The sequence below is a fragment of the Colossoma macropomum genome, unplaced genomic scaffold (assembly GCF_904425465.1).
Source record: "Colossoma macropomum unplaced genomic scaffold, Colossoma_macropomum, whole genome shotgun sequence".
In the NCBI taxonomy this organism is placed as follows: domain Eukaryota; kingdom Metazoa; phylum Chordata; class Actinopteri; order Characiformes; family Serrasalmidae; genus Colossoma; species Colossoma macropomum.
The window spans coordinates 17293841-17308090 of NW_023494794.1; the positions used below are offsets into that span (position 1 = coordinate 17293841).

At 39.8% G+C, this 14250-nt stretch overlaps 1 protein-coding gene across 1 annotated transcript in view; it reads right to left on the reverse strand.

Moving 5' to 3' along the window:
• Positions 1-13403, reverse strand: part of si:dkey-220k22.1 (multiple epidermal growth factor-like domains protein 9) — a 124499-nt gene extending 111096 nt beyond the window's left edge. The window contains exon 1 of the mRNA XM_036580395.1: positions 12740-13403. Within this exon, the coding sequence (XP_036436288.1) occupies positions 12740-13259 (520 nt within the window). The 5' untranslated portion in view covers positions 13260-13403. The remainder of the gene's footprint in view (positions 1-12739) is intronic.
• Between the last annotated feature and the right edge of the window lie 847 nt (positions 13404-14250).

The window sequence follows — 14250 nt, forward strand, 5'->3', positions numbered from 1 at the left end:
CTATGCAATGATTTATCCAATGTGACAGTTTTTCATATTGTGTTAAAATATGAGAGGGCACAGCCTTCAGCTAGACTGAGTGGAGGCCAGCTCAGGAGGTGATGTGCAAGTTCACCTGGAAGTAGAGCCCTGGGTGAGTATCTGTTACCAATTCACACAGGAACAGAGGAAATTAAGACACCTGAGCCTCCACAGAACCACAGATCAGCTTACGGCAAGTGCCCCTTACTAAATACCACAATACACATTTTTAATCATTCTACGCCTGAGGGATCACAGTTTATGGTTGTTTCTAAAATGAACTTGGAACTGAGAAAATGCTGCAGAGCGCACTTCACAGAGGAGGTCAAAACACTAGCTAGAAGCTATGCTAGACTTCTACTGATTGCACTTTTAAGCAGTTTGAGGTGGCTCAGGGCACAGGATTTGTGACAGCTGCAAATAAAGCACTTGGAGACATTTACTGCCAGACACTCTCTTAGTTTCACATCTGTCACCTGTCATACTACAGGAGTGCCGGGTGCTGTCAAATGGAAAACTGTCATAGATGGGAGTTTGAGGCTTGCTCTTATCAATGTGAAAACTGTCAGCAAGCGTGACGAGTGGAATGAAGCCATCAGCAGCTGTTATTTGCACATCTTTCCTTGCAGCCGTCAAAATCAAGAGAGCCGGAATAGAGAACATATCAGAACTCGCACAGGAAGAGCTTTCAAAGGGAATAGTGTTAGAAGAAGGGATGCGAATTCTGCCAAATTCTTATGACCTGACAGCTAAGCCTATCAAACAGAACCAAATGCCCATTTCACCATACTGCATACAATTCAGAAACGTTCATCTATTTGAACGATAAAACTGCCTTTTCAAATAGGACATCTTGTTAACTGGCATTAAATAAAAAGAGCAATAAGCAATGCTTATAACTGTCTTTAAGTTTTAGAATGTAGACCCACCTGAGACAAATACTTGACAAAGTTACTTTGTAGGCTTGTATGAACCATTTAATCATAATTATGTGTGGGTCCACATATGGGTGATGCCATGTTTAGAACATGTAACAACAGTGGGGTAAACTAGCGTGTTTGTTGGTTAAAGCTAAGGCTACGCTAGTCACCTTCCCAGAGGTTATGTAATGCAGTCCCTGACAGGCGAGTTGTGTGTTGTTGACTACTGAATGGAAAAAAATGATCATGGAGGATCATCACTGCTCTTTACAAGCAGAAGCGACAGGGGGTCAGCAGCAAGTAACAGAAGGCCATGTCCAATAAATGGAGCGTCAACAAAGAACCAGGGTAAACATCAGCATCACGTTTCCTAGCTGGCCAGTCCTAAAGTTGCTGTGTTCTGCTGGAAAAATAGGATCAAATACTTATTTTTGATTGTCAGACACTGTTAATATGACCAAAAAGTTAGGCTGTTTATTTTTTCAAATGAAAAATATGAGTCAAAGTTTTGACACCAGCAAACACACAATAGCATTCCTGCTACACAGAATGAATGCAAGCGACACAAGCAATCAATCTAAAAATATATTCGCCAATATGGCTAGTTTAATAGTGCTCATAAAGAATAAATAATTTGCTAAGCTGCACTCTTGTCAGTCTGACACTTTCTCAGCAACGTAAGCTTCAACTGTGAGTGACAGCAACGACAGGGAATGATTTACATTTGAAGTCAGAAATGGCTCACAAGCTCAAAAAAATCACTTATTGCTCCTTTACATTAACTTTTTTTGACCAATAGCATTGGTCCAACAGCTGTTATTTGTTGGTTCATTAGTCAGTTGATCATTCCAATCCATATTTAGAAGTTCTATTTAGTTCTATTTAGTTCAAAATATTTAGACCAATGACCTTGCAACAAGCCTTCCGTACCTGCTTATACTTGCCTGTACTGTGCAACTACGATTACGTACTCTTACCAACTGACCTTATAACAAGGATGCACACCAGTAATCAAGCATAATGACTCAAGCACTGGTCCATTACCTCCCTTCGTCTTACACTGGCCCATGTCACATGGCCTATTACATGACAGGACAAAATGTAGAGGGTGGTCATTTGTGTGATAAAGTAGAGTGTGCATTCTATAATTTGTGTACATGAGCGTCACAGCACTTCATGTACTGGGACAAACATCTAGGGTCAGCTTTAGTAGCTTTGACGTTGTTACGCAAGAAAATTATAGACCTATTATGCAATGACAGTGCATGGCCCCCTCAGGGTGACTAGTATGGTCCCTTTGGCTTGCTGGGCCACTGTCACCCTGCTTTGCCACCTGCTTTACAGAGCCTCTTGTTATCTTCTCCGCTCAGCTTGCATCATGCTTCAGCCTACAACACCAACAGATTCCAGCCCTGTCTATTAAATATCAACACATGCTACCAGAAAACAAGCCTTCATCTAGATACAATCTTATTTGGTGCTATATATAACTTTAAAACCTTCTTTACAAGAGGGGTTCCATCATAAAGAAGGACTATTCACCGTGCAAATATAGTTATAACAAAAAACGCATTGTTAATGGTGCTTATCAGCAAGAATAAGGGCAACAACTGAAGGAAAAAGTCCATATGAGAGATACGGGCCTGAACATGGTCACCAAGTGCAAATAACAGCACGCCTAAGTTACTCACATCTTTTAAAAAAGTGGTCCTTCAAGGGTCTTTAGTAAAAGGCACAGTTCTTTACATGGCTAAATGGTTCTTCTCTATGATGGAACCCCTGTTGAAAAGAACCTTTTTAAAAAAGTTCCACTATTAAGTCACAGGACCTTTTTAGGTACCACATAAACAAGTCTATCTGAGATTAGTTAAACTTTAGACAAAGACAAAACATGTGTTGGCTGATCGTCTGCATTTGTGTTAAGATGTATAAATGTATTTTTTGCCAAAATGTCTCAAAATAAAGGCCGTACCGTTCGCCAGACTTGACAGACATACATTTAGAATTTCAGTGTATCGAAATTAAGTTTGCCTGGACACAGAATCAGAGATGTTTTCATACTTGGGTCTATTCTCGCCTCTGAGTTTCTGAAGAGATTTGCACAGGGTGGGACAAGAAGACGGAACCATTTCATTTTCTGCCCACGGCTGTCTACTCACCGCACCAGACTGACACTGTGGATTTCCATCTGAGAGGTGGGTAATGAGCACAGAGGGAGGTGGAGACAGTGGGGGAGCGTTCTTGCTCCTCCAACAGCTGCGCAACATCCCAGCAGGCTCTGACAAGCTGGATTCATATTCAGGTACTACATAAGAAACATGCTGACGGTTAGTAGAGAATATAGCCTGTAGCGAAGAGCAGAACGTGAATACGTGTCTCACACTTAGCTGCAAAGTAGGCAGGCACGAAGCCTGGATAAATTCCAGGGTCAATATCATATTTGGAGTTGCACTGACCCATCGCCAGCATGGCAGTTGACTACTCCAGTATGAGTACGCAAGTCCTTGACTCCTCTTTTTAAAATAGAGATGAGAGCAAAGTGCACATACACAGATACAAACAGAGAAAGCAAAGAAAATGTGGGTGCTGCAGAGTCTAGAAAGGCAGTGGATTTGTGTTTGTTGTTTTCATGTTTGTTAAGGCCTAAGGATCTTTCAGGGTTGGCAAGTCGCACCAGCAGACCTATCTAAACTCCCGAAGCAGAGGAGCCTAAATTAGACTAAATGGCTGAGAAGGAAACTGGGTTATGCCTCTCCAAATACATTTGCTTATGAGAGGCTAATGCACATTTCAAAGAGTGACTGCGACATTACCACATCAATGTAAATCAGCAACATCACTGCTCCATTTCACTTATTGCTTGTGATTTGTCTCATATGTAGCCTTTATTCAAACAGCTGAAACATTAGAGACTACAGCTAATATCACTGTAGGCCCAAGCCTATATGACTGAGCAAACTCTAGTACTTCCAAATATGATTTCTAATGCTTTTTATTGATGTCAATGAAATGAGTCATTAGTGATGCATCAGTGTGGCAATTGTGGGCCAATGCAGGGTTAGACGATCTCCAATTTTATCATACTTTCAAACCATCTCCAAATATTTCTATGGTATATGGCAGGGGGTGTCCAAACTTTTTTTCTTAAAGAGGGCCAGATTGTACCGTGTTAAAATACCTGAGGGCCGACATATTATTCACAAATGATTCAAAATATTAAGTTTTTGAAATATCAGTGAATAGAATGAGTTTTCTGTGAGTTACCCTGTTTCCTATCAGCATATAAAAGATGCACAAGGCTTCTTTTACTGTTGGATTGTTCATTCAGAACAGTTTGGATCAATAAGTACTTATAATAAATAATTAAACTGTTTATGAGTAACGATAAACATGTCTAATGCATTAATCATATTCCTATTTAAGTGTTTACGTGTTGAAAAATATAATTTGTGAGATAAACTAAACAAAAATCTATACATTTTTTGTAAATGTTCTTTACATATCAAATAAACACAGTGTAGACACGTTTTTGTTCGACCTTAAGGGGTTAATATTTATTGAACTACTGAATTTGTTCTGATAAGAAGTTAACATCTCGCCAAAATCGGCAGTTTTCAGTGTTTAGTCTGAGCTTTATGCCTGTAGTCTTGACTAAATGTCATTTACTAAATGAAGCTGCAGGTCTGGTCAGCTGCCACCATCAAGTGAAAGGAAGAATTGCAACGTACTGGCTGGCGGGCCACACGTAATACATTGTAAAACAGAAGCTGGGGACCAATTAAAATATGTCCGTTGGCTGCATTTGGCCCTGGGGCCAGACTTTGGACACCCCTGGCACATGGTAATAACGGTTCTTTACAAAAAAAATAAACACTATAAAAATGTCCAAAATGTGTAAAAGTGCTACACCACAGCACAGGATCAGGTCCAGATGATTTTCAGATGACCCACATTTGAAAGGTAAAGACTCATATCTGAGAGCACAAGTAGAGTGACCGGTGTTGGACGTCGACAGTGAACCAATTAGAGGTGCTTCATTTTTTTTTTTTTTAAGACAGATCATTATTTTAAAACTGCCAAATTATAGGCCGATCCCAATATATATTATATAATGCTGCTACATAGGCATTTAGACAATGCAGAAAACATTCACATTACGGAGGATCTTAACGTTACAAATACAGTAAAATTAATAAAATACAGAAATGACAGCACATTAACCTAGTATCACTTAAACATTCTACTCTTCTCGAGCACAATAAATACATCACTGAATATCAGTTTGAAACATCAGCCAAATCTAAACATCTGTCCAATACCTTTAATTTTTTTTAAGCAATTATGTGCTGATACCGATATGACCCTAACCCTATGCTGATATCATTGTGCATCCCTACAAATTATCTAACATCACAATCAAACAGCAAAAAATGGAAGGGACTACAGTAAATAAATATCACAGAGTAGCTTTTATGGTGCTATAAAATATGATTCCTGAATATTGTAATTATGTTTACGCAAACTAACATCACACTCAAACAGCAAAAACAGTAGGGACTACAGTAAACAAATGTCACTGAGTAGCTCTTTATGGTGCTCAGACATGATTCCTGATCGTTTTAATGATGTTTGTACAAAACAAATCCAACACAACTCTCCTCTGAAGTGCACACTATTCCTTAATGGCACAGCAAAAGTAGCATTAACTCTTCTGAATGATAGGAAATGATGTTAAGACCAAAATGAAGACATGGGTGTAAGAATGGGAAATTCCTGAGGTGATATTTCTCAACACCGAAACTCTACACTGAACTCCACAAATGAACAAAACAACATATCATCAAAACCGGCTGTCGGATGCTTTGCCACTGGCAGCCTGAAACGTTCAAATATGATTAATGGTTTAGGCATTCAGTACTTCGGGGGGCTTGCATTTGTATTCCATGCTTTCTTTCCAGTGATGTATATCATACTGTATGTATGGAAGCAATCTGAACTCAAATTGCCTCAAACCAAATCCCTTGAAGTGCTGCAGTCAGAGAAAGCAGTAGCTTAAACACAGCAACGCTATCTGGCCCTGCAGCTTCTGCTGTGTTGAGAATTTATGAGACTTTATCCTCTGCTCTTCTTAATGGCCACATAATAAACAACATATCCATCACATTCAGGACACAGGCTAAATTTAGTGCAAGTAGGTCTATTACTTATAGATGTGACCTTAAATCACTGCTACTCATTGGCAATGATATTTAACCTAATTTTACTACATATCTTACATAAAAACACGTGGAAAATTAAATGGGACACTAATCGTCAAGCTCTCTTATAAAAATCATAGCACAGTTTGATCCAAACCTATAATGTGTTCAATATTTTATTATAAGACATTCAGTGCAACTGGCAATTTGTCAGAAACAATAGAGTGCACAGTTACTGTACAGTGGTCCAGTAGATAAATTCATTGTAAACAGCTGTTTTCCAGAGAGAGAGAGAGAGAGAGAGAGAGAGAGAGAGAGAGAGAGAGAGAGAGAGATAAGAAAGAAAGAAATGGAAAAAATAAGGCTATAAAGAAAAGGCTGAGAAGAAAGAAAGAAAAAGAAAGAAAGACAAACAAACAAACAATACAAACAAACAAAACTAACAAGCAAAACTAACATCCTGCTGCCTGCTAGATTAACAGTCTTTACTGTTTAACTCCTAGTGCTCTTGGCGTGAAGCCAGTCTGAGGCCACCACACTGTAGTGTAATTCTGCAGAACACAATTTTCTCTCATCATCCTCTGCTAAAACAAAACACTGAGACATCTGAATGTGCTGGGTATCAATGTGGGGAGTGCAGAGAGGAGCAGGCAAGCTGAGGACACTGAAACAAACAGCCTGAAGTTAACACAACCTCTGACTCCGCTGAGGAATGAACCTCTACGATGAGCAAAATCCAGCGAACAAAGCTGAACAAGACGTCCCTTGTCCTTTCACAGAGAAACACCCTGCTTACAACCTGTATGGCTTCTCCTTTTGTCTTTACCCCCCTCCCCATCTCTCAGTGCACTAACCGTTCATCCATTATAAATCATTGCGACCCGGGCAGACAAGAGCGAGCCAAGAGTGAGACTGAAGGGGACACGAAACGGAGAAGTGAAAAACAACAGCAGGGGAAGTGTGAGGAGGAGACAATTACCAGTTTGTCGAACGAGCTCTGCTGCAGTGGCTGCTAAAGAAACTGATTAACAGTGACAGAGCTTAGTGAACACACAATGGGACTGAGTATTTAGAGAGCATTTGCGCGGGTTGCGATGAATGCGAAAGGAATTTTCTCTTTGCTGTGTCTTTGTGTGACTAGTGTTGGTGAAAATAAAAGAAATTAGGCACTGCTCATTTGGGGAGATGACGCTTGATTCTGGCACTCTCCCTGTAACAGTGTGTGCGCCAAACTATTCGTTTACCCCATTGCTGAAGGTCTAGCCATTGTTTCGACTGACCAGCACCTCCAAGAGAAAGTGACAGGCTTGGGTTGTGCCAGGCATGAAAGAAAAACACAAGCAGATCATAATAACATACAAAACATGTCATTAGAGAAAATGGGGGTATATTATATAGGCCATTTAGGTGTGGTGTTGGATTGTGGAAACCTATGTAGGACAAAGAGGATTTTGCTTACCCATGTATAGTGACCTCATTACATTATTTATTCAGTTCCAAATAGTGCTGGGCGTTATATTGTCGATACCTGTGTACCGTGACACTGACAGGTAACGAGCATTACATCGTTGATATAACACGGTACATCCATGATATAACAACTATAATACAGTAGTGTTTAAATTCTACTTTGTGTGCTTTACTTATAGTGTAACAACCTGACAGGTTATTATAACCTCTGTCAATGTGTTGGGTGCTTCAGACTGTTTAGAAGGAACAACTCTAAGTCCATAAATCGAAAAAATGGAAAAGAAAAACTGAGTAAAGGCTACCGCACACCAAACACACAGCATCACGCCACTCAACTGTCAAATATTCAAAACCGTTGCTTTTTATGAAGGTGCTTGATGACTTACAAATGCCATTTTTAAATGTACAGCGGGAAAGGCAGAAACACCTTTAAGATAAACAGTCAAACGCTAACGGTCCATTTCCTCAGTTAACATTACTAGCCTAGTCATATTGTTAGCTTAATGCATAATTTATGAAGAGATGAAGATTAACAGTGATAAAATTAGTAAATGATGTTGACAGTTTTATTCCATTAAATCTATATGAGTAGAGTGCAAAATGACCTTGAGCTTGATGTTCATCAGTGCTGTCACTGTGACTTATTCTGTGGTATAGCTGCGCTTTATAATATCTGCTAAACGATGTGATGAGATGCAAAATAGCTGTGTAGTTAACTTTAACAATACTGCGATATGTTCCCTTTGGCGTAGCTCTAAAAGAAGAAAACAGAACAGAATCATGTCAAGTGTGTAAGATATTCTTACAAGTCGTAGCGGTACTCAGAAAATGAGTTCACGTTATTAATGCGAACTTAAATGTCAGCTGAAACGGTGATATTTTCCAAAACACTGTGACTTTAAATTTGATTAGTATTGCCCAGCACTACTCAATCCAGGATTATAATTAGTATATTATATTCAATAAGCACTTAAACCTTTGAAAATGATGACAGCCTTTTCTCTGTCACATTATACATTTTGCTAGGTAATGAGTCAGAGGACTTAAACTTACATTTCTGTTTTTTTTGTTGATAGCAACCCACTTTGTCTATAAACAGTAAAGCCATAGAGAATGACAACAGAGAAAAATCTTCTTATACGGAACAGAAAATGGTCCTGCAACCTCGACTTTTACCATGTCCAAAAAAAGTGGGCTTTCCCCTTTAAACTGAAAGGAAATCCAGGTAAAGTATACTGCATTTTCAACAGCACATTGTGGAACATGCCAAATAGCTTACAAGGATCTTTAAAAAGGGCCCAGTTCATACATTTTGCTTGCATTTTATTTGCATTTTATTTTTTCCCCCCTGAGGTCAACTTATGACGCTTGTGTGGCTTTATGCACCAAAAACAGACATAATCCATTTTTAATTTACCTTTTTCCAACCTCTCTTTATCTCTTCAAATTAAACAGGTAAATGACCTCTGCTCTGACTAGCAGGGCCAGCATTGCACCTCACTCAAAAAAAGCAGTCCAGACTGAAAGTGTCTTTGTAAGTTCAACATTAATGGGTGGGACTCAACTGCTGTATGTGGACATAGGAATAGGCTGATATATGTAAATGCATTGGTTTTTGTGACATCACAAAAACAATGAACTTAGTTTCCATGTTCAGACTGGATGGACAGGGAGTGAATGATACATTCTGATCCTTTGATGTTTACATATTACACCAAACTCTCATTCTGTGAAAAGTGAGGAAAATTTATTTTCCATGTCATGAGCCCTTTAGATGAGACCCTTATCTTTAGTTCCTAAGGTTGTCAAAGAACTGAGTGGAGCTGTTTCTGGCAATTTTAAGTAGTTTACTTGTGTAATCTGTCATCACTGCAATATCCAGCCTTATTCTCAAACCTTTTCCTAGCAACAAGATTTATATGAGGTGATCCAGAAAATCAACAGATAAGTAGAAATAACACTGAGTCACAGTCTCGAGAGAGATAAGGCTCATTTAACATCAACATGATCAATTAGAAGCACAGCCCTATCTCTAAATGGGATTTAATCTGCCCTTCGAGACAAAAAGAAAATGAGGTGCTTGATCACCACGCTTATGAACAGCTATCCACAAAAGTGATTAGACACTAAACAGGAACCCGCCTTCGGTGTGAATGAGCTTCACATACCATGATTATACCAAGTATTAAGAGTGCTGATGTGAAAAAACAAGTTTCCCTATCCATATTCACATTTAGTGATACTGAAAGTACAGCTACTTCTGATGACCCTTGCACTACTTAAAGGGATGGTTCAACCAAAAATCAATTTGACACTTACCCTAGAAGTAGTCGATGGGCCTAGTTTATGCCACAATATGAGCCTAAGTCTAGGGCTGGGCAATATGACAATATATGTTGCTATCATGATAAATTATGTCACAATACAACATGACATGCTTTTCTGAACATATCATGCATATCATCAGTACTTGTGGAACACTGACCTGACATGTTTCATTATAAAGAGAGAAAAATTAGTCTTTTAACTGCATTTAGTGCAACATAGTACACCAAATACTGAGTAAAAATCATTGTATTGACAGTTTTTGATAGTATTTTGTCAAATGTAGCCCTTTTTTTCTCTGTTCCAACTGATCAGATAACTGAAAAAATATATATTGTGTTGGGCTTTGTGAAAATTTCTATATCTCAGTATCTCAGTATTTTATTTTAGCCATATCACCCACCCCTACCTAATTCCATCTTGTAATAACATTTCTCATGTCCTGATCATATCTGGATATCATTGCTGTCCAAGGGCAAAAAGAAAGGGTCTCCAAAATGGTAACTTTATAGGAGAGAGAAAAAGCGTTCCTTAATGCAAATTAATGTAGAGAAATTTTATTCTAAGCAATTTCATTTCTATAGGTCCAATTATCATAAAAATTTCACACAGTGCAAATGGCAGCAGCTGTGCTCAAAAGAAGTAGAAAAAATGAAAATCTTGAGATATTTATCTGTTTGTTTTTGAATAGTGACGATAAACTTTGGCCAGTTTCCGTTTACACTTTTTACTAAAAAGCGCCCCCAGCGTGACCAGATGAGATCCCATTTTACTGTTCCCGCAAAAAAGCACCTGAACATGTGCATCCCTTCCATTATGCTTTGTTTACTCCAGCCTCATGTATCCTCCATCTTTCATTTCCTTTTTTATCCTTTCACCTGCTAGTCAGCACTGGGAAGATGCATTTCCACTAACCTAACTGTAAACAGACACAGAAAACACATTCTATTTACACTCATGATAAATGTTGTCAAGATCCACCTGACCACCTCTAACTGAGGTTTGAGTGATATGATCATAATCCAATGTGCCGTGGAGGTCTTTACACCTAGCTTTCACAATGAACTCCAAACAGTAAGGCCCAAAATCTTGATGTCATGCACATATGGATGCTACAGATTATGTTCATCATTTCTGATGTTTCTTTTTTATAAATCAATGCTCAAACTTCAAGATGCACGTTTAAAAACAGAAACAAAAGAAATCCCAAAAATGTAACCTAGAATCCATACGCCTGAACGAAAGGGAGTCGGATTCTGTGGATGAGGTGGAATTCAGCACAACACCTGTCTAAAATAGCTGTTTTCAGCTACACAGTAGAGTTTCGCTCATTTTTAAAGCTCACAGCAAAGCATACTGTGCGCTAAAACACATCAACAAGTCTGCATGACCTTAATGAAGACTGAATGCGGTTTGAGTGGGTTATGAGAAGTTTTGGGGATTTGTTTATGAAAAAGATTTGTGTGCTTATTGACTTCTAGTGTTTGCCTTGTTGGTCTAGCAGTAAACTAAAAGCCCACCAAGCAAGTCTTGGCTGATCAACTACACCTGGTGTAATTGGAAATTTGTGCAAATCTGATTTTTCACCAAACCAATCCCTTTATAAAAATGAGGAGAATGCTCAGGAATTTTGATCTCTTTCTCTGCCTTCGAAAAATGTAGAATTATTCATGATAAAGCTATTAGGCGAAGGTCATTTCCAAGCCATCTGCCTCATCCTTGCACAGCTCGAGGCGCTAGAAGAGGCTGAGGAAATTGGCACTTTAGAGTCATTTTAATGATAAATTAAGACTGATTCACTGACGCTGTTCTCCATTTCTGCATTCTGACCTTTCTTCACAAGGCTTGGTCAGCGTCAGGGCACGCAAAGGTGTGTCCTACAACAAAAGGTGGTGAGGCAGCTTCTGAGCTTTGAATGCTCTTCTGCCTTGGGCATCCATGAAATTGAAAACTTGTTTTAGGGGGGCTGACAAACAGAAAGAAAAGTGGGATATTCTGACAGGAGAACAAGGAAAGTAGGAATTACAAAAAATGGGTCAGAAGGAACAATATCTAGTGCTCTTTCTACACAAGAAAATAGTTCTAGGACACAGGTGGGGACTGCTTGTGCCCATTTCATTTTAGGGCCTGGAAAGTGCAGAAGCTTTCAGATGAGAAAGCCTTTGGTGAAGGTTTTCTTTCCACCCCACAAACACTAATGTTAGCTGTAGCCTATGTGAATTCAGACACCCCAGAGACGTGGAAAACTACATCTACTGTCTAAACACCTTCACTTCAGACACCACCACTGGTGGAATAATGAGCCTGCATTCCATAGAAGCCTACTTTAATTGAAGGCTCATATGGAAAATAAGATTTTTTTTTAAAGTGTGTGATATTAACATTAAAATGTATTGCTCAATGCCCAGGTGGTACAGACCACATACTGAAAATGAGCTGTAAAAGCCTGCTTTGAATTCACTGTTCTGTGACGTCACGATGTACTTATATATATTTGCATTTTCAGCCTATTGCAGTTTAGCAACGCCCGTCTACGCTGAAGTTATAAGGAGTGTTTCAGGCCTGATTTCTTTTTGAATGCGCCACAGTTGAGGCCGGCCAGGTCATTAGTACCATTAGTAACATCAGTTTTAAAAGCAGAAGAGCAAAAATTAATTCTATGGAATAAACAGAGGTTGGAAAATGATCATGTAAATGACTCATGAGTTTTTATGGCGAATAAAACCACACCGTCATGCCCTCAGGTGGGAAACACAAGAAAAATGTGAAATATTGGCGCTTTCGTGTTCAGCTATAGGAATTTACCTTTCTCAGTGGTGACGGTGGCTGAGGGGGTGCTTTTCACCGTCCACGAGTTGTTGTTGGTGGTAGTAGAATCCTTTTTAGCCGGTGTGGTTGAGTTTTCAGGTGGAGGAGATGTAAAAGTAGGTTTAGCTGGAGTAAGTGACCCCGTGGAGAGTGTGGTGGTGTCGGCTAACCCTACGTCCCTGCCGTTAACTGTTGTTGGAGCCATTGTTTTGGGTGAAGGAGCGAAGGTGGTTGTCACCAAAGCAGCAGAAGACAGCAGCTGGTTGGTTTGACCAGCAGTCCTGCTCTCCTTTGTTGTGATAAATGGAGCTGTGGAGGTGAAAAGTGCTAACTCGGGGTCCTCCCCTGGTAAGTAATTGGGGATGGCCGTGCCTCCACCGAGCGGCTCCAGCCGGTTCTCCACAGCAGCACGCGGGTCCCTCGCGACCGTGAACTCGTTTCCTTGAGCCAAAGCGACCGCGACCAAGAGGAACTCCAAAACTGGAAACAGTGGCATTCCGTAAAGCGCGCAAATCATCTTGGTTTCCCTTCAGCTCCCCATGTGAAGCGGTAACAAGTATTTCCACCGTGTTTTTATTCGTTGGAAAGCTTCAGCCTCGCTCCGGCTCGCGGTTCGAAGGACGCCGCGTTACTAAGCTGTTGTTTCACTCTAACTGACAGTTCTCACCCTCATCTACTACAGACGCTCCCCCTCCAGCCAATCAGGAGGCAGGGTTTTCGCAGACTGACGCTATGAAAGACCAATTAGAGGACGCGGAGGCGGGGCTTTGGAAACGGCTCTCTTAACAAAGTCTCAGTGTAAAGGATTACAGTACTTTATTGAACAGGGAAGGCAGTGGAATTATTTGACATTAATGTCTGGCAAAGAGTTGATATTAAAAATAATATATGTCATTTTATGTATTTAGCATTAATTTGGAACATGCTTGCCTGGGTTCTACACTCTTAAAAAGACGATTCTTCAAGGGTTCTTCAGTAAATAAGTTCTATAGAATCATGAACACTCAAAGAACCATTTCTAAAAAGCCCAAAAAAGGGTTCTGCAAGCTAGAAGAAGCCCTCTTGGGGCTATATAGGGTCATATACAACACATTTTCCATCAGTCTGAAGAACCATTTCACCATGCAAGTATTATGCACGCAAAGGGTTCATTGAATGTTCATGGTTCTATAGAACCATTCTCTTTATAAAAGAACCCTTGAAGAACCATCATTTTCAAGATTGTACAGGTCTGTGGCACATTCTGGGCCGTTTCCTAGACAGGGATCAAGCCTAATCTCGGACTGAATTGCAGTGTTGAAGGTGGATCACCATTGGAAATTATTTTTAGCCCAGGACTAGACTTAAACCATGTCTGGGAAACCGGCCTGAGTCTTTGTGGAACGGTGGTGAACGTAGCAACCGCTTAGCGCCATCATGTGGAATACGAGTTTTGAACAAACAAAGGGGGGAGAAAGGGATGAAAACTTGGTCAAACTGCATTTAAGACGTTTTGAATATTGTAAGAA